Source organism: Coloeus monedula (genome assembly GCF_965178545.1).
Source record: "Coloeus monedula genome assembly, chromosome: 21".
Classification (NCBI taxonomy): Eukaryota; Metazoa; Chordata; class Aves; order Passeriformes; family Corvidae; genus Coloeus; species Coloeus monedula.
In genome coordinates this window covers 145,942-167,808 of record NC_138801.1, presented here as the reverse complement: position 1 = coordinate 167,808, position 21,867 = coordinate 145,942, and the positions used below count along the sequence as shown (strand labels likewise).

Sequence of the window (21,867 nt, the reverse complement as noted above, 5' to 3'; positions counted from 1 at the left end):
TTAAAACCTCGTCACAGCGTGCTCAGGGATGCAGGGATGGATGTTCATCCCAGGCGCTCGGGCGGGCGCAAGCCGAGACAGCAGACGCATTCACTGTAGCGCTGAGGGGCTCCTTTCTTAGTACTTCCTAGGTCATCTGTGTCAGGAAACAGCTCGATACCAGAAATAAAGTAAAATAAAATTGCCCAAATTCAAGCAAGCTCTTAAAACACTCTAATGCAGATTGAGAATTCATTATTTAGCTGAACTTCAGTGCATTTTCTAATGGTTCTTGCTACTTGTCCAGGTAATATAAAGCCTGTTTCTCATCTGAATGCTGGGAATTCTTGCAATTTTCCTAGAACCTTTCTAAAAATTTGCTATTATGGAACTCTGTGTGTGGAATGTTATTAGCTATCACCTCCAGGTTTAAAAAAGATTTGTCAAATTAATGAATGTAAAACCTGCCTTTATAACTTGCAGGGAATCCTGCAAAGAAATTAGCAAAATTAAAGGTGAAACTTCGCAACATAAAAATGTTATTTTTTATTACAGTTTAGGAAACCAAATGGTTGTTTCAGTCACTGTATGTCATTGACATCATAAGAATGCTAGATCATACTGTAATAATGGGTTTGTTTGAAATTTGTCAGTCAGTTTTGAAGATCTTTGGGTTTTGTAGAATTGCAGGAAACCAATATGAGAATGCTTGAATTAACCAAAGGACAAATGAAGAGGTCTAAAGATACTGTATTAAAACTAGTTCTGTTCAAGTTAATACATGAACAAGTAGTTGCTATTATAATGATACATTACTTCCATCATAAAAGTGAATGTCAGAAAAAACCCCACGTCTAGCTATATTGCACTAGCAATTCAGTACGCCTTAGGCTTTTAAAGTTTTTTGTACCTTTCCTTTATGGTCTGTGATTCCTTCAAGGAATATTAATGCCTCTAATTATTTACTATTGTTGTGTTACCATTATTTTCTATTTTAACTCAGAAGCTTATTCCTTTCTATTCTAAAGAGAGGGGACCACTGACTGGAGTGGCCATTTCAGTGCTAGTTGGTAGCATAGTCTGGGTGCTTGGGATTAAAGCAGTCCAAAGCTTTTCCAATGTACCAGCTTTATATTGAAAAAGCAGGCTTAATAGAACCAGAAAGTGATAATTCTATTATGTTTTGACTGATTTAGCAATATTCCCATTAAACTTTCTTTCAACATGTATATGATTCACACTCCTTCCTTCCCAATATGCTTTTTCAGCCGAGGGTACACAGAGCTGCTCAAGGGACGGAAGTGGGAGCAGGAAGAGTGAAGGGAGTGGGTTTCCATGAGTGTTTGCCAGGATATTGGAGTGGTTGTTTCCTGTCGTCGTTTCCTGATCAGTTTCTCCAATTCCTAACTGCTCGTAGAGCTAGATAGGTGATTCCCTATCTAGATTACTACTTGGGTGGAGTATTTAGTTTTCATTTTTAAATGAATAGTTTTAGATTAATGAACAGTTTTAGATTCTTTGCTTTTGTGGGAAAATACAGGTTTCTAACTTGCAGTTATGCCCCGCAGCACCAAGGTTCTTGAAAAAACAATTTCCTGAGGATGAGGTTGTTTATTTAGGACCATATTTATAAAGAATTCATAACCACTTTTAAGGTATTTAACATATAGTTCAGGTCCATTGATTTTAGGGCACTTATTTAAGTGCAGTTAAATGCCTAAAATTTTTACTCAGTGAAGGAGCCTAGAGACTTCTCTTGCGGTGTATTTTTGAGTCATTAGTGTTCTCTTACAGGTAATTATGTTGTAAATAAAAATATTTGAAAAATCAAAAATAGCCAAAGAAACTGTTTCTTTGACTGTCCTCTTTGCTGAACAAGAAACATGTTTTTATACAGATCAGCCTTTTGATTAAGTACTGAGTACTTTTTTGTCTCTTAAAAGCTGTCTAAATAACCTGTTCCTATAAGCCTTTGTGTATGGGTTGTTCCAAATAGCATATGACAAGGCTTATTTCTTCAAACTGTTGCAGTTTTGTCTACAGGGAAAAAGAGAAGTTGTGCCAACTTGATAGATGACAGGGAGCTTTATTTGGATGTGCCAGGTGTTTGTAGGATATCTGAATTGTTTGGATAACATTAGGTATTTGCTCCTTGGAACGGACTGAAGAGAAAAATGGGATTTGCCTTTGTGTGGGCATTCTGCTTGGACCAAATGGGCATGCCTTTTCCTTGTATTTATAATACTGTGAAGTGCAGTTCATAGGTTTTTTAAAAGGCTTTAGGCTGAATTATGTGATTTGCAAAAGATTTCATAGTTGATTTGTCTTTCATACAGAGAATCTTGGAGATCAGCTTGCATTAAAGTCCATGACTAGAGAATAAAACATCCTACTAGCAGAAAGGTACTAACATCCAGTTATTTCTGGCTGTGAAGTCTGAGAGTTGTCTTCAGCAGTGTAATGCAGTTGGCAATGAGTGGTTTGAAAGACTTGACTTTGAGAATGAGTGAAAATACTATAAAACATCTTCATAAAAATTAACTTTGAATCAGCAATCAGAAATTCAAGGTAAGCAGAAAGAGATAAGAATGTGCCAATATTAAAAAGGTAAACTTTGAGAAATCAGATTGTTTTTCCAGACAGGGTGCAGTTCCATTGCTGGATTCATTTGCCACAAGATCTTTCAAACCCAAAAATTTAAAAAAGAAAAGTGTTTTCTTAGGAGTAGCAGGAAAAAGAAAAAATGGATGGATCCAGAGAAAAAACATTGTAAAGAAAAATTACCACCCAGACTTAAACCCAAAAGTGTTTATATAAGATCTATCTCAGGAAGTCCCTAACCACCACTTACTGCTGACAGGAAACAACATCTGGAAAACAGCTATTGTACCTTTGCCTTTTTCCTATAGTCTTTTTTGAAGCATTTTCTGCTTTCTGACACTGGGTAGCATATGTTTTAAAATGTTAAAATGCATCACTCTTAAAACATTTAATCTTCTGTAATGTATTTTTCCTGATGCATGGGGAAAGCATTAGGAAATAGCTGGGTTTTGGGGAAAAATGAAAAAAAAAATTGGCAGTATTCTGGAGAAAATCTGATTTTTTTTTTAGGAGGAAAGCTTTGGTAGAAGGCTCCAGACCGCTTCAGAATTTTTTAGCCTGTTTCAGTAGATAACAAAATGATTTTCACCAGTCAGAGATGATTTGGGGTACAGCTTCTTGAATGTAATTCCAGTTGAGTTCTTCGTAACATTTTCTTTCACACTGGTATCTTAGTTTGAAAGTTGCTTGGGTTTTGCTGCACTTGCTGATCTGTTTTTTCTATATTAGGCTTCATTGCTGCAGTGACAAATGTGGGATGATTAATTCCAGTGATTCAATAGGGTGAGGTTATTCAGGAAGGACCATGGGATCAATGTCAAATTTTAATTTTGTTAGTTGATGTTGCTGAGGCTAATTGAGCCAAAATAAGGTGGTCTCTCTCTAGGTCTACCTTTTTGTAAGGTAAATTTTGCTTATACCTCATGATACAAGAGATTGCTTGAAGTACGTGCTATATTCACAGTTAAAATCAGAGTCCATTGTCTACTTGTATACATGGAACCTTCCTGCTGCAGCAAATTAGTTCATATAACTGCTGTATTCCAAACTCCCCTACAATAATAGATGTGCAGGTATAGGCTAGCACATTTATCAAACTTGTCGTAGAAAAATAGAGTTGTGGCTGGAAGAGACCCCTGGATATCATCTGGTCTACCTTCTGTGGAAAGCAGGGCCATAAATTATGTTATCCAGGGTCCAGTCAAGCCATATCTTGAATATTTCCAGCAAGGGAAATTGCTCTCCTCCTCTGGGAAACCTATTTCAGTATTTAAGTGTATTCGCAGAGAATAAATTTGCTTATATGCAGAGAGAATGTCCCCCATTACTTCTTGACCTGTTGCTATCACTCTGGAGAGAGCATTTCCATCTTCCCTGTGACTGCTTTGTAGGTATTATGGAAGAGCAGTTGGGTTCCCTTCCTGCCCCTTCACTTCTTTAAGCTGATCAAACCTCTAAGCTGAACAAACCCAATTCCTTTAGCCTTTTTTCCTACGAAAAAAGCTTTCCAATCCTGTAATCACCTTGACTGCCATCCATGGGACCATGTCGTAATTGTGTAATGTCTCTCTTGAGACATTTGTAATGAATACATTTCTGTGTGTTATAGATCACATGGTGTTGCCTTAGCAAAGGTTTGTCTTCAGGTTTTTTTAGAGTATTCTGAATCCTACCAAGGTTAACCAGTATATACATTTGGTTTTGTAGAAAATTTTTCCAGCCCTTAATCCATGGAAAATATCCAGTCGACTTGAAACCAGTGATACCACAAAACAGTTGGCTTTTTTGCCTATGAGCTAATCTCCTGACAATGGCGTCTTTGGTTTTACAAACTGCTGACTGTAGTAATTTGGACTTTCTACCACATAGTTAATTGATAAGTTACTGTCCCTCTGTCCTCTGCTCTGTTTAGTGCAATACAACCACACTACTGTATGTAGGAAAATGCTCTCATAAATATAGTTGACTACAAATTGGAAACATATCCTTGTCTCTTCTGGCTCTCCTATCAAACCGGTGTCATTATTCAATTTGTGAGGAGCAAAAATGGAAAATAATTGCTTTCCATAGATTCTCTTTTGTTATGTGTGCCAGTTACTGCGTGTCTTGCAGACAGTGCTTCCTGTACTGAAGGAATGCTCTATGCCCAGGCATCCGTGTTACACAGCAGCATATGTACATTCAGGGGCTGTGAATATCTTTAGAAGTGTACATGATTGTAAGTAGGGAGCTAAATTGTTCATTAAAGCATTTAGCTTTTTTTAACCTCCTTTTACAGCATTTTTTACCTCCTTTTACAGTTTGTAGTTTTCACAGTAATAGTACATATATATTTACCAAATAAATGCGATAGTTTGTTGCAGTACTCGATCAAAATGTTACCTTAAGAATAATAAATTGAAGTCCCCAGGCTAGTGTGAAATACTTCTCCGTCAGCTATTCTTTGTTGCAAAGTAGTGAATGTCTGACTTACAAAAATACCGTACAGCAGCTGTTTCCTAGCTTACTTGCATTTGCACAATTGCACAGACCCATAGCAGAGCACTATGCACAAAAGTATATATCAAGTATGCAGTAGTGGTGTGGTTTAACCACCTAATTTTTGGTTTGTTAGCCCTACTATTTTACAGTATAGTTTTATATTCATTACAAAAAAGTTTTAAAAATTAGAAAGTAAAAAAGACACAGTTGAGAATGTTGCAAGTTTTCGGTCTTCTTCTGCACAGATTTTTTTATGATCAGTTTTGCAACAGTGTATATTTCTGAAACAATTTTAGGTACTGTAAGTTTTGGATTACACCTTGTGCCTGCAAATTGTCATAAACCCCCAAAGAGATTTAAAATTCTGAATTTTTAAGAATAAATGGTGCTGCTCAGGTCAAAGAAATCTGTGACAGAACAGAAAACTTGAACCCAGGCTTTCTAACTTCCAGGCAAATGCCTTAAAAAACAGATTTCTCTTTATTTCTGTTACTGCTGTTTAAAGTAATACCTGCCCAGCTTTTCTCATTAGTATAACTTCGTACATGTGATTTACTAGACTGAAAGTGTTTTGTCTTTCTTACCATGTTTTGTTAGACTTTTGTAATGAGGAACAAATTACACACTGTAGTTGTTTGTGACCATTTCAAAGCTTACGTGCTCCAGCTCAGGTTCTTCAGAACTGGGTGAAGCTGAATAACCACTGATTTTCAAAGGTTTGGGAATATTTTTCTTAAGACCTCTTTGTTAGTACCCATCAACTCCAAAATATGCTTATTTATTCCCTGTCTCAGTGCTACTTTCTTAGAAGCCCTGCATATTGAATAAAGAAAATAATAGGAGAAGCTTAACTGTGAATCAAGACACAAATACACAGACTTAGGTTTGCATCCTGCTGGACACTGCAGTTCTCCATAAATATTTCTTTCAGTAAAATTTAGCCTTGGAAGTTGTTGTCTGGTGGATGGAGCACTCAAAATGTACTATCTTGATGGCATTGACTACTACATTTCAAGTTCACTTTTTTGTCATACAAGTTTTTTCCTGCCTTTAAACTGTTACCAGTATTACTGCTTTGTTTGATCTCTCCAGTAGAAGTTTAAAAGCTTGGTGTTAGAGTGTTACAGGTTTGGTTTTCTTTTGCCAGCTTAAAAATAATTGGTCCCCTTTACACAGAGTGATTTTCATTAATAAATTTAGTCCTGGATTATTTGGCCATGCTTTTCCTTTGTATGTGTTGTTACTTCATGATATCATAAACTAATGAACACTGTTGTCTGCATACAGTATCCAGCTGCAAAATTAGTTCTGGTGACAATGGAGAAAAGTGAGTATCACTGGAAAATGATACTTGTCTGTGGAAGAAGCTGCCCATGAGCTCACCCTCTGGAAAATATCCCGATGGCTTCACATCTTAGCTTTTTCAGTGCACAGTAGCACATATATGAGCCAAAGTTTGAAAAGCTAGTGCTGTGTGTTTGCTTTGGCATGGGGCAGCCCTGAGGCTTTCCTCTGAGAAATGGGTCTTGATGTCTTTTGCTGAAGGGAATAATTTTGTCATTCCTCTGTGCAAAATAAACTGATTCTTATCTCTACCTATTATCACATCATATATATAGAAGAGTTTAAAATATCACTGCCCAGATTTAAAAAAAAAAATCATAAAAACCCAATTATCCTTCTTGCTTTAAAGGAAAGGGGGGAGCAGAAAAATATGGGAAAGGTGTAGCTTGGCGTGTAATTACAAAGAGTGTGTTCTTCTATATTCTAGCATATTACATTCAGTTTAATTTTTTTGACATCTATCAGTTGGGTTTTTTCTTCCTACACCCCACTACCTACCAAGAGCCCGTTTCCTTACACTTTTATTTGGAATTCACAGGGCCTAGGCTAACCGCCTTTCATGTTTTTTGATGCTTGTGTATCTTGTGATCCTCGTCTATATGTTGTCCTGAAAAACAGATTCTTTGTCCTGAAAAAAGGCTTATAACCACTTCTACAGAGTGGTTATAACCTTTGATATCAATGAGAATAGCTGCATACTTGCTCAAAATAGCTGGAAAGTGGCCTTGACTCAGGCTGCCATAAGGCATGTTGCAGTGTAGAGGCTATGAGCAAATAGAATTTTTGCAGTTATAACTCTTAACTACATTTTGATGTGCCACTTGACAAGAGGGGACAGCGAAGAGCTGCTGTATGGAACCTCAGTCTAGGTAGGATCTCTAGGCCATTGCAAAACCTTGGGGACTCAGGATTTGCTCAACACTTAACTGCTACAGAGCCACTCTAATACTAGGGAAATTGGGAGTTCTTCCTTCATTCTGAGGTGTAAGGTGCCTGGTCCATGTTGGCCATGCGTAGATCTTAGGATCTCTTGAGTGTGTGGGATGACGGCTGGAGCAGCTCCCAGTGTGAGCCCCTGGTAATGGATAAGTTCAGAAAAGCTGAAAATAATAATTGGGGTTGTTTTTTCCCCTCTAGAATCTAAGTAAGACTGAGATGTGGAAACAAAGCAGGACAAAAGTGCTGTTTGTGTTTCTCTAGTATGTTATGTGAAGTTTAGTATGAGATGTAATAAATTAGTATGACTAATATCTTACCTACACAAGAGTGAAAAAGGACAAAGAAAGAGCAGGTATTGCTGCCCTGGACAAACTTGTAGAAAACTGCCTTCTAATCAGATAAAGTCATACTCTTTTTTTCTTTTTATCTCTCTGCTTTTGTATATATTTTGATAATCTAGGAAAGCAAACCCCGATTACTCCCTCTTCCTTTAAACTCACTTGTCCTTTGGCTTGGGATATTACTGTATCTGAGGGAAGCACATTGGCATGCTTAATCAGTAGGTCCAGAACTGCAAACTATTAATATGAATTACAAAAACATAGGGGGTTTTGTTTCATTTTGTTTTAAGAAAATAGAGCAAATAAAACAACTACTGAAAATATTCATAACTTTTGATGATACATCATTCTGTCTTTCTAGAGATAGAAATGTGTAGAGATAGAAATGAAGAAAAGTTGAGAATGGTTTTTAGAAGGTACTTTTTGGGAGAAAGCAATAAATACCCCAGGTTACTCTTAAGATAAAACTGGTAGGGTCATCTGAGTCACATGAACCTCTGCTTTATAAACTGTACTCATATTTATGAGATATATTGCTTCTTCAAGGGAAGATTCTTAATATGGGAAGAAAATTTTTGAAGGACTGATCTGTGTCATTGCAAGAAGTTAAACTAACTGTAAAACTTGACCTGATTTCTAAGCCTATTTTTTCTTTAACCCAGCGTTACTGGAAATTCCAGTTGGTTTGTATGTTGTTCAGTTGTTAATCCAGCTCTATTCCACTCATTTACAAGGTCTTAATGTCCCTTTCGGTTTTGGTGGGATTATTAAATTACCTTTGGTCACTGGACCACTCTCCTATTTATCATGTCAGTGGGTCTAATGGGCATATTGTTCTTTCATAGTCCAAATTCACAGATTGCTGGGGACTTGAGAGACAGTTTAGTTATGGCCTTATGGTTTCCAAGCAAAGCATTTAACAGTTCATAACAAACTGAGTTTGTTCTGGCTTGTTGCTGCCTCTTTGTCTGTTTCTTCAGTTTTCAGTGACAGGTCATATGATTTCTTCATTCATTCCTCCTTAAGCAGTGTAAGGCTTTTCCAGAATGCATGAATGAATAAGCTAAAAACCTAAAGAAATTAGGTATTGCAGCCTGGCTAACACTGGACATAACACAGTGTGATCCAATGAGCAACGTACTGGTCAAGGTGGCAGAGATCTGAAGAAACAGATATGTGGCAAACTCAGCTTGAGTGAAAAAAAGTCTTACAAGGGATTTCTGTAAAGTATTCCTAAGTCTCAGGGCAGAAAAGTTAGTGGAGATCTTCCAGACTGGTGGCAGACCCAGGAAGCATTGCAGTGGGCTCTGGTCATGGGGCCCAGCAGCATTCTGTCCCCCCACTGTCAGCTCCACCGGCTGGGGCAGCTCTCATTCTTTTTTTAGTGTCCTTGTTATGGTCCTGCAAATTGCTCATAGTAGGCAGTAGCCTAAGTGCAAAAAACCTTTTCTGTGTTTTTAAGAGGTGTCATAGAACTCAAGCAGTAATTACAGGATTTTTCAAAATGCAAATTCCAAGCTCTCCTTTGTTTAATGGGCCCAGACCACAGTGGGGGTAAACTACTTCTGGTTGCTATATTCATTAAAAATTATGCAGCTGTTTCTGTTTGAAACACTAGAACAATTGGTTGATTGATTGATTTGTTTGTTTCAGGAATTTATCTCTTGGATTTAATCTACATTGATTCTGCGTATCCTGCTTCAGACAGCATAATGGAGAATGAACAAAGATCCAATCAAATGAACAATATTCTCCGAATAATAGCTGATCTGCAAGTATCCTGCAACTATGGTTGGTAAATTTTGTTATACCTGTCAAGCCTTAACTAAAATTTCTTTAGCGTGAAATTGTGAGAGCAGATTTTGGCCCCGAGGGAGCACAAGAGGCTAACATTGGTAGAGTTGAACACTAGTAAGGGATGTAGCTTCCACTTCTGTGTAGCTTCAGTCTTACCAGTAAATTGGGCAGATAAGCACGTATTCTAAATTGTAAGAGCTATAAGAGAGGGTGTGTAGAGTTTACTGCTACATGTGGGCTACAAATGACATACTTTCAAGTGCAGCTATTGCATTTGGCTTCTATTGTTTCCACCAGAGGCAATCAGAATTATCTTAATATCTTCCCTTTACTTTGCAGTAGATACGGTGTCTAGAGTGTGGAGTGTGTTCATTTGGTTATCATTTTGTTGTTAGCATCCTGGTGATACGTTTAGAAAATGAAATACAAATATTTCAGTCTATACAGCAGTTGTTCAATTGTGCTAAGCTTTTCCATGTATGTCACTCCTGGATGAAGTCTGGAAAATGAGGGGCTGTTTCTTTTTGTTAACAGGATTTTAGTCTAAAAATAATTTCTGCAATTTTAGCCTGCCAGTGAAGCTGTATATCAAGAAATGTGCTGGTTTTGCTGTCTTAATGAATACTCAGTGTACTCTTGGTGACTTAGTATGACTTTTCATAGCTTATATATGTAACGAGCTGAAAAGCCTTCAATTTAAAAGCTGCAGTTTTGGAGAGCTTAAAAAAAAATTGTGAAAAAACAAGGTGAGATGTTAACTGTGTATGCTTAAGTATCCAGCCCTTGTCCTTTTTTGTCAACTTCGGTATTTCAAAGTACTTAAAGGTAGGAACTAGGCATAATAACATAGGATTCTGAATAGCTAGATTATTCAGGTGTCATTTTCTTATTGGGAGTTTCATTTTGTCTCTGAATACTTTGGATGACAAAGAAACCTCGTTATTTCATTGACCCTTTCCTTTTTACAGTTTTGGTAGCTTCCTGCGGTGCTATGCATTAATTTTGAGTGCTTTTGTTAAAATCAGGATGAAAATTAAAATATGGTCTTGAAACAATACTCTGAGATAATGGGTGCCTTTAAAACAGTTATCTTTACAAGAGCACGAAAGTTAAGTGAGGTACTACAAGGCATGTTCCTGTCCATGCACCATGTGTCAAGAGGTTTTTCTGTCATTCTGAACTTAGTGTCTTTCATTCTTGGTATTCAGCACTGTAATTATTAATTAGTAATTTAATAACTTTCAAGTCTCCTCAGTTCTTGGAAATCTGAGAACCAATAATAATAGCTATGGCCATTATATTATAATATATTTATATATATATTTAAAAAATAGCTATAGCTGTTATATTATAATATAGCTATAACTAATAGCTATGGCTGCAGGCTTTGATTTTCCCCAGAACAATGAACACAAAATTCAAGCAGGTTTTGCAGCAGATAATTTTTTTCCACCAGTGAGATAGCATCTAATAAAATTCATGAGCTTTCATGATGATGAAATGCATCTGTATTTTATTTAACAACTGAGAGCATCACTTTCGCTCAGTTAAGTGTTTAACACCTTTTTAGAGTAAAAGTACTATTTCTGCCTGATTTATTCTTTAAGGAGGTTCAAATTCTGTTTCCATGAAGGTATAGTAAGAACCAGAAAGAAAACTCTGAACTAATAATTAATTTTGGATTACATAAATGTTTGTGGTTTTTGTTTGTTTGCTTGAACACTCCACAGATCATCTCACAACACTTCCCCATGTGCAAAAGTATTTGAAGTCTGTCCGTTACATTGAAGAACTTCAGAAATTTGTAGAAGATGACAATTACAAGTAAGTACTGTTCTTTTCTTCAGGCATTGGGAAATTAAACAGGAAGATTACTTAGTCATTAGTTTTATTAAGAGCTGAACAAAAAGCCCTTGGCTGAAGATGTTTTAGGGTGTTTCTGCTAAGTAAAATCCAGAATGACAGTCTTTCTTTACGACTATAAGCAGATTTACAAAGTGAAGTATAGCAGTGAAAAGTAACAGTTAACAGTTCAGAGTAGATGAAAATCTAGTCTTTATTCTATTACATGATGATTGTGTTCTGGGAATTTCGTTCAATAACCCTAAAGTCATCCCCAAGATGTCTAGTATTGCCTCTATGGCATTATAAATAATACATTAAGAACATCTACCAATTTCAGATTATTATTTTTAATAAGTTAGTACTTATGGTTTGGGGGTTTAAGTTTTGGGGGTTTAAGCACGTTAAAGCAATGTTTACAAAAGACAAGAGTTAACCCATACAGAGGTTTGAAGCAGACACCAGAGAGCACATCGGTCAATATGTGAATGTACTCCAGTTAAAGGAAGTGAGAACCCCTGGCCAGTAATTCTGAAAGAACTAGCAAATTAAGTTACAGGCCTAGCAGCCAAGGTTTTAAATAGCTCAACCAAGGTAGATACAATGCTATACAATTAGCTATTGACAAATAGAGGAACTATTTAGGCGAGCAGAATTTGAAATATTCAAGGCAAACATATGTTCAGTAATACGATACTAGTATAAAATATTTTAGCATATGTTTTAGAGAGCAAAGTTGGTAATGAACTTTAAAACCAGTCTTGTTACCAGTTTTGTTAAATACTTCAATTAAGAACTTTGTCTCAGAATTGATGTATACTTAGACCGTATGCTAATAAAACAGTGATGGAAGGGTTCATTGAAATAGAACATGGTTTGGGTATCACAAAGGAAGAATCTGATGACCTGATGACTAAAGTGATAGTGACACAAACCCCAAAATGTTATATAATTATTCTAACATTAGTTTCTGGTGTTGATCAGTAGATAGCAGTCACAAGTGAGATACAGCATGAAAGGACTAATTCATCCCTACTCTATATCAAATATAGTGTTTCTATGAAAAAATAGGGTTGTTTATACTGCTTCAGAAGGAGCTGGTGAGAGCTTACATGGGGCATTGTATGCATTTCTGGCCATCCATGCTTGCATGCTTGAAAGTTTAAATAAATGCTGGTGCAATCAGATGAATAAAATCTATCTGGTGACACCAGATGTAAAGAACTAGGTTGGGCCTTAGCCTAGGAAAGGAGAAGTTTAGATAAGAGAATCACTATATGTACACACAGCTGGAAGAAAATGGGGAGGGTAAAAAGCAATTTAAATGAAATTTTAATGGTAACACAAGGATAAAACGCATAGAAAATTTTAGAAGTTAAATGTTGAAATACAGTTTGTAACTACCATAGTAATGGAATTCTGGAACCTCTTCTTATTCAGAGTAGTGAGACAAATAATCAAATTATTTTAAGTTGAAACCTGATCAGTTAGTGAAGTGAAGGCTACCAGTTAATGTCTGTGAAAAGAAAAGAGCATATTTGGTAATCAGAAGACTGTGCATTACCAGTGTGGGGTCATGTACACAAGCATATGAAGAGTGACCTGCACCAACCATTTACGTTTTGCTGCAATTAGTGCTGATGCTGCTGGCATACAGATGCAACCTTCTGCTGAGATGGGAAAAAAGGTGTCATCGTAACAGAGACAACCCATGTTTTAGCATAACACAGGTCAGACAATTTGTTTTTTTGATTTTGAATATAGCTGAGTTGCTGGTAACTCCAGCTGTTCCTCTGAGCTCTGGCTCCAGCCGCGGGGCATGCAGGACTATACCTTGACCAGATCTGTCAATAGGAGTTCTTGTGATGAATGCATGTGGAACTTTGCTTTCCCTGAGAGAATAGTTCTAAAAGTAAAAACATTTGAACACGGCGTTATTTTGGAACTTCTCAAAGTATTATCAGGGCATACTTCAAATAGAGATAAAAGGTCTAAAATTTGTCCACTTGCTTAGGGTAAACTTCCACAAAAGAAGCTGAATGAGCACTGGGTCATTCACTGCAAAAGCTCATGCTTGGTGATGGTTTGAGATCTTTGTGCCTTTGTGTCTGGTTCGTCACAGATACTGAGGATAGTGATGTTTCTGTAGGAAAATAATTAGGGGGAAAAAAGGAATGTGTTTAATGTTTTCATAGCAAAATTCATCTGCTCCATGGAATTAGAATTCCTGCCAGAGTACTGATGGTGGAATGTATAAATTCTTCCTTTATTCAGTCTCATGACACTGTATATGTTTCACACACAGACACATTGTGCAAGAGATGCACATCAGCCATGAGCAGTGCACACAGCCTTTGAAAAGATCAAGCAGTCCAAGACTTTTGTTAAGGGTAGTCTGAGATATAAATCTCAGCGTTAAGATTTAACAAATGGTCATTATTTACTAATTTCCCACATACTTCCGTGCTTCATTAAAGTTGTGAAGACAGAGAAAAATTAAACTGAGTAGTCACTGCTAAAGGTGAAGAACTGTAGTTAGTAGAGGCTTTACAACTCCTGGACTGGATTAAAGAAACTGCTTGTATTATTCAATTTGATTTTTAGATGGAGTTTCCTGATGATGCAACAGTGTTAACACCATGTATACAACAGCTTTCATGAACTGTACTATTCCAGAAAAAAATAATTAAACAAGTGTTTTCCATAAGCATATGATACCATAACATAATATTTGTAAAAACTAGAAGTAATTCCATTTTAAATTTGAATATTAATGTGACTTTAGCAGCAACCTTGCTGATAGTGCTTGAAGGTATTTGATATATCTTAAAGATCATTTAATATTTTTTCTTTGGATTCAGTTATTTGTGAGATTAATTCAATCAAGTTTAGTGGTTTTCTTTCCAGGCTTCACTGTGGCAAGGAAAAACTGGACTAAAGTCACAAAAGGTATTAAAAAGAGGGAAAGATTTGATTCTTACCACAGGAAAGTTGCTACAGCTTATATACATTGGAGAACTTTGATCTTTTTCTACCATGTTGGTTTCATCAGAATAAAACTTTAATTTCTTTTTTTAATTAATTAATTTAAATTCATCAAAATGCATCACATCTACCCTTAAAGAAAACTCTCATTCCTCTTCCATTTTTGCACTTGGTAAGAAGTTTTTGGATTTTGTTTTGAATATTTTATACCACATTTTCCTCTCAGTTTCCCTTAATGGAACTTTAGTTTCATAGTATTTTCTGGTCCCGTGCCAGAAGAAACTGTAAGCCTTAAAAATGCAGAGGTAAGAATCTCTTCCCTCTTTTTCTTTGCAGTGACTGCTCTTTTTGAGCCAGGGACAGCATTAGTGCTCTCTGCAGAGAGCTATGTGTGACCTTTGGCATGAAGAACAGAACTATCTCAGTACCAGGCTGTCAGGGAGAGACACTTAGATAGTTGTCCTGGAATATATTGGCAGAATCCCAACACACATTTTGCCAAATGAGAACCTCAATTACATTGGAAAGGAATATATGGCAGCCACTTTATATAAACAAAGCTTTTCTCTACAATTTTTTGTGCCAGTCCAATTGCTTCCTTTAGGTTCATGCTTGTCAGCAAGCAGGAATGCTCCAGAAAACCCCTGGCAATGATGTCATATCCTAAAAATAACAGATCTTTGTTGCTTAGCCCATATATTGTTTTCTGCAGAAGCTGCTCAGTTTTAGCAGTATATAACATTGTGGCGCAATGCCACATCCTCTCCTAACCAGACATATCTTGCAGCCATTCCTACAAATTTTTTTGCTGACCTTTTGTCATTGTTAGGACAGGCCTTGTATTCTCACAGTTGTTTTTTGAATGAAACCTGTTTGAAGACTGTTATTTGTATTACAGTATTATCTGTCTGGACAGGACAGGACAGGACAATCAGGCTGCTATCTATGCCTATAAATCAGTTCTTCTGAGCATATTAGGCAATATAGTAGTAAGATGACTTACAGAAAAATCAGCTCAAATTTAGGTTCAGATAGGCAAGATGCTATGGGAAAACATTCAAGAGACGTTAATAGGCAATTAAAAGGTTATACTGACTCCTAGCAGTGCTGGTGCTGTAGAAGTGCTAGCTGTACCACATTAGTTCCAGTCCTATGGGAACAGGAATTAAATGGCAGGTGCTTAGTACTTACATTAAGTATTAGTACTTACATTAGTACTTGTAACGGTGAAGCTTGGTTGCAGCTCATCTTCAGTAAGCCTCCCAGGCAGCTATATTCCCCTGATCTTTTCCACCAAGAACTGTGGTGAAAGGCAGGGCAGAAGAAAACCTTCACTGTTAGTGTGAGATTCATAGTGATCTAGTGGCCGTATGGTTCAGTAGCTGTAGTTGTGGCTTGACTGCCTCTTCCACAGGACACAAAATACAGTCATAGAAGCATGGAATCACTCAGGTTGAAAAAGATTTCCAAGATGATCAAGTTCAACCTTTGACCGAGCACCACCTTGTCAACTAGACTAGGTAAATTGATTGCCACATCCAGTTGTTTCTTTAAGTCTTCCAGGGAGGATGATTTCACTACCTCCCTGGTCAGGCCCTCCCAATGCCTGACAATCCCTTTTGTGGAGAAGTTCTTCCTGATGTCCAACCTGAACCTCCCCTGTCACAGTTTGAGTCCATTCCCTCTTGACGTGTTGCTGGTTGCCTGAGAGAAGAGGCTGTACCTTCCAGTCAGGGAGTTGTAGAGAAGGTCCCCCCTGAGCCTCCTTTTCTCCAGGCTAGGCCCCACCAGCTCCCTCAGCTGCTCCTCATATGACTTATCCTTTAGACCCTTTCCCAGCTTTGTTGCCCTTTTCTGAATGTGCTCCAGTGCCTCAATGTCTTTCTTGCAGTGAGGTTTCCAGAACCGAATCCAGGATTCAAGTTTTGGCCTCACCAGTACAGAGGGGCAATCACTTCCCTAGTCCTGCTGGCCACAGTACTTTTGATACAGGCCAGGATGCCATTGGCCTTCTTGCCTACCTGGGCATATGTTCAGCTGCTTTTCCTTTTCTCCTGGACCACTCTCCAGCCACTCTTCCCTATCCTATAGCAATGGATGGGGTTATTGTAACTGAATTGGAACGGAAAGGAACCAGCACTTCGCCTTGTTGAATCTCACATTGTTGATCTCAGCCCATTGATTCAGCCTATCCAGATCCTTCTGCAGAGCATTCCTACCCTCTAGCAGATCAACACTCCCACCCAACTTAGTGTCTTTCATGAACTTACCAAGAGGGCACTCGATCTTCTTGTCCAGATCATCAACAATGATATTAAATAGGACTGGGCCCAGTATTGAGCTGTGGGGAACACCACTAGGGACTGGCCCCAACTGGATGTGGCACCATTCCCCACCACTCTCTGGGCCCAGTCATCCAACCAGGTGTTTCCCAGTGAAGAGTGCACCTGTCCAAGCCATGGACTGCAGCCTCTCCAGGAGAATATTGGGGGATGCATGGGGACAGTGAAGCTTCCAGCAACCTATTGTTTAAATGCTAGACAGGCAGCCCAAAAAGTTCCAGGTTGGCCAGACCCATCTTGTTTGGTACACAAATAATGGTCAGAAATGCCCTGAGGGACAGCTTTGACAACTGCACTGCTTTGTTGTGACTAACATCTTCCTTGTTTCAGCAAAGATGAGTAAGTTATATTCAGCCTCCTCATGGAGCACCTAAACTTCTGTGTAAGACAATTCTTTGTCTTCATTCACTTGCTTTTTATAAGAAAAATTGCGTAACAGTGGCTTTACTGTCCTAGCAGTGGTTCCATCCTGTACTGGAGAGCATACTTCCATGAAAGAGAACTATGTTCAAGACTGACTCCCTGTTTTATTTTCTGCATTATGTTAGGTTCCTCTTTTCCTGCTTACCAGGAAGGTTACTCTAAAATGAGCTGTATGGCCCAGTATTTAAGACTGGGTTGAAATATATGTCCGTCCAGCTTACTTTTCAGAGCATACCAGCCCTAACATGTTCCAGAAAATATTTTGAGTATCAGGCTTAAAAAACCAGAAGCTGTTCAGTCATCCTTCTACTATCCAAGAATAAAGCTTTCATATACTCTTCCTGTGCCTATTCTGTAGAAGCATTGTCTTAATTTCCCAGTGGTAGATTGGTGTTTGTTAATTCAGTAAATCTCCATGCTGATTTTTCTTCCTAGAGATTTTACTTGTAATTTTTGTTTCACCTTAGATTGTTAATACTAACTCCTCAGTTTCGAAATTTCAGTTTCTAGTGGACAGTTTCTGAGGCTGATACCTAGGATTTATCCTGACATGTCTCTTAGCTGAACTCTTGCAGTATAATTTTGGAATGTTGAAATTTCATATGTCGGCATTTAGACCATGCACTAAAACTAGGCTTCCTTACCATGGTAAAGCAAAGATTTGTTTTTTTGAAAAGAATTCCTGAAACAAAAAAGAAATCCTAACAGTACTGTGATATTGGCTGAATATAGTGACTTCCAAGATGAATTTCTGATGATACACATAAAAGAGTGTCTTTATGAGTTCTGAGTGGTTTAGGCATGCTGGAACCAAAGTAGTTTTTTGTTTAAAGTAATGCTAGTGAATGACACTGGGCAGTCAGCTGTGAGAATGTCATTAGGTGTGTGAAGATATGGATGGTGCACGTTGGTGATAAGCACATCAGGGCTCAAAGTCTACACTGATCTATTGAAAGTATCACACTAAGCCTCTCAGAGGCCACAGATTCTGGCTCCAGGAGTCCTGTTTGGGAGACACTGAGCATTTGTGTGCATGTGTGGAACTTGGGCTGCTCCATGGAAAATGGAGTGTCAGAGGAATTGCAAAATTGAATTTGGGTGGTGACAAACAAGCCAGGACTGGTTGAAATTGTACTGACTGTCAGTATCTCTTCTTTGAAATAAAGAATGTTTCTGATTGTTTCCAGTCTTCTGGAGGAGAGGGGGAATAGAAGAGAAGGTGGCTCAGGAATGACATCTCATCAGAATATATTCCCTTTTCTCAACAGTTTATTTTAAATATAAACATGTCAGCATGAGTGTTTTATGTTTACCAAAATATATTTAGGCTCGCATTTATTTGTTCTTCTTTTAATACATCCTGTATTTTCCTAGGTTGATAGTTTTTCTGGAAACATTGCAGAATTCTGGCATCATGGAAGTCGATGTCCAAACTGTCAGAGACTTAAAAAGGGCTAAGATTCAGACTGTAGTTTAACATAACCAAACAGATAATCAACATTATTTAACTTCACATATTCTGGGGAGATGAGCGGTGGAGAGTGGTGTAATCTCATTTTATAGCACTCAAGACACATTTGTTGCTCTGTTAGTGAATTTCTAAGTGCAGCACACAACACAGGTGCTTTCTAGATGGTATAATCATAGCATGCCTCTTCCTAAAACCTTGTTAAAAGCATAAAGGTGTTAGGTCTTTCTTCCTGCTGTTACATTCCCCTTTTCTTCTTTACAAGAATAATTTTAGACAGAAAGAGAGAAATAGTATAGTGCAAGTAGTTGCATGGAAGTTGATCTCACTTGCTTTTGTCACTAAAGAAGGTATAAGAATGCGCTTGCCTTAAATCTGTCAGCAGGTCATAGCGCTTCCCCTGATGTACATATTCACAGGCAGTATTTCACCTGTGCTGTTTTTCAAACATGTAAGGGTTGTACTGGGTCTGGGAGCTTGATATGCAGTAAGCTGATGAAATTGGTAAAAATTGTGACGTTAGACAAGTGACTTCTGGCCTTATCAGGTGTGTGAGGTAGTCCTGCCATTCTTACTGTGAAAAATACGTGATTCTGTAACTAGTTGTATTAACTGAAATTATAGACTGGACCTGCTTAATGAGCACAGTTCAGTTCAGCATGCTTAAGAAGAAATATGGTCTCTAATCTTTACGTGCAGATTTAAATTCATTTTGTTCTAACCAAGCAAAAAATTTTCAGGAGGAATGCATTACAAATCACATCACTGTAAGAAGAAGCAGCTATTTGCTTGCGTGGACTGAACTGCGATCATATCTTTTAACAGTGGGCTTATTAGATGAATGTTTCCACAGTGACCAAATAAACTGTGGCTATTGCCACAGAGGAAGTAATAAAACTGAGTAACTTCTTTGATACAGGGTAAGGAAAGAGCTTCAGAGATGAGTTCCTCAAAGCTGGCAGAAACTAAAAATGCCGTTGTCATGGCATGCGGGAAAGGACCGGTAACATCTCCCTTGCACAGACAGACATCGAAGAAATTAGCAATTGTGGAACAGTGGCAGGTTATCAGCAGAAGGGTTGTCTGCTTCCATTTGGAGAAAAACTGTGAAACAATTTGAAATGCCTGCTTTGCCTGAGGACTTTGGTTTGTCAAATATAAGCTAACCCGGTAAAATGAGCTTAGTACCCAAATTTCTGAATAGCATCCGTGGCAGTTGCTGCAGAAGATTATTAAAACAAAACAATACAAAAAAATTAAAAAGCTTTCTTTGCAAGAATCAAGCTCACAGCATGGCAACAATGAAACTTGAATATAGTGAGAAACAGATCAGCCTTAAAAATGAACAGAAGAGTAACTACTGTTCAAAGGATGCAACTGGAACATTTCTACAGACATGGAAGATAAATTCACACAGTAGGGCCTTACTAACAGGGGAGGACTTCATTAAGTTCTTTTGCCTTTTTCCCATACTGAAAGAAATTCCTGTGTGATCAACATTTGAATAATGTACTGACTTGTATTTTTGTAACTCTCTGGGAGAGTTACGTTACTGCTTCCTGGTCACAGAAATTAAGTTGACAGAAAGAAAAGTAGCCTGGAAAGGAATGATTCATCACCTACTTGGAGTACATTACTTTGGGTAGTTAAAAGAATCCAGTACTGTCAGAAGAATAGAAATTTGAAATCATGAAATGGACCGTAGCTTTGTTAACTGACTTCACACTAAAACATAGTTGACAATGTTGGAATGTTGTAGAGAAGGAACTGAAAGGTATTCCCAATAAAGAGTAATAAGGAAAGTGATGGCTGAGCCATATGTGATATTTTGAAATGCTGTCATAGGTTTCTCCCTCCACCCCTTTCCATGTTTTTATCTGAAGTCAGAAAGCCTTCCCTTGGGGTGCACAGCAGGACACTGCAGCTTGAAACCTTCCAGCTTTTTTTGTGTGTCCACTGCTGTGCAATGACAGCAGTTATTTCCTTTGGATTTGTGCCTATTCCATTAAAATTTACTTAACATTGTAGTCCTTCATACCTTTTTGTCAGACTGGTACAGAGGAAAGGACCCATGAATGTCAAGTGAAGACTGCCTAAACTTGAGAAATAGCAGAAGTGATATGCATTGGGAGATTGAGATTTGTTGGAGTGCTGAGAACACAAGAGTGAGTGAGTACATAATAAAACACATGGAGTGAGGCAGCATGTCATATAATACTTTCTTCTAATTACCTTCTTTTACTATTAAGTGTTGGTCACTTTGCCCTTTTAAGCTTCTTTTCTGTAAGTCGTAGTAACTAAATAGCTATTTCTCTGTGCACATTTCAACATGGTAACAGTAAATTCACTTTCATGTTTAGAGGGAATAAAATGTTAGGTTTGTATCTAAATTACTAACTTTTTGAGTTTTTTTTTCCAAGGCGAAAGACTACATGAACTTATGTTTTTAAACTGAGAGGGAGGATTAAATAATGATTTCTCTTTCTGCTTTCATAGACTTTCCTCACAGTTTCTTTCTTGCTTCTGACAGGTAGTGATTGACTTCAAAAAAATTATTGTTTTGTTACATCACAAAATAAATAACTACACTTCCAAGAAAGTAAAATTCCTAGTTAGCACTGCCAAAATAATTACTTTCTTAAATTTCTTTCAACTTCTATTGAGAATTTTTTTTTGTTAATTTCTCTAAAAACTTGTTTTTCCAGATTATCTTTAAGAATTGAGCCAGGTAACAGCTCTCCTCGACTGGTTTCCTCCAAAGAAGATCTTGCAGGTATAAAACATCATTTGAAAATTTGAATAAGGAAATAATTTTAATTACAGAAATCCTCCACTGAAGTATATGGGAAAATCCAGAGGTACATCAGTAGCATGAGTCAACAAGAAGGATTGCTGACTTGTATAAAAACATTTCCAATTCAAGGGATGTCAGAGGGTATTTGCTAGCATTGAAACAGATGTCAGATTGCAGGATTTTTTTTACAAATGCTTGAATTTTCATCATTATTTAATAAGTGAAGAAAAAAGACCCCTCTTTTGGTACAAAAAAAGCAGTGCAGTGAATAACACAGGAAATTCTCCTTTCAGGTTTCCATGTGATCACATAAATTTGAGACAATTTCATTGTGGAAAGCAGGAGGGCAAAAGATTCGTAATAGCTGCTAGCAACATCTGAAAACTAGAGTACCATCCATAAGTTGACAAAAACGAATCTGTTTATTGCTATGACCAGACTAAACAAACATCAGGCTACATGAAATGTACTTCCTGCTATAGGAGCCATTATCTCGAAAGCTGTTCTGTTTTGATTTCTTGAACCTGAATG

At 37.5% G+C, this 21,867-nt stretch overlaps 1 protein-coding gene across 5 annotated transcripts in view; it reads left to right on the top strand.

Moving 5' to 3' along the window:
- Positions 1–21,867, top strand: part of RALGPS1 (Ral GEF with PH domain and SH3 binding motif 1) — an 85,161-nt gene that overhangs the window by 37,957 nt on the left and 25,337 nt on the right. For all 5 annotated transcript variants that reach the window (XR_014227021.1, XM_082295450.1, XM_082295449.1 and 2 more), the window contains exons 10-12: positions 9,339–9,476; positions 11,213–11,306; positions 21,248–21,315. Coding sequence is in view for 4 of the 5 variants with exons in the window: in XM_082295450.1 (XP_082151576.1) it covers positions 9,339–9,476; positions 11,213–11,306; positions 21,248–21,315 (300 nt within the window). In the remaining variant the exon portion in view is untranslated. The remainder of the gene's footprint in view (positions 1–9,338; positions 9,477–11,212; positions 11,307–21,247; positions 21,316–21,867) is intronic.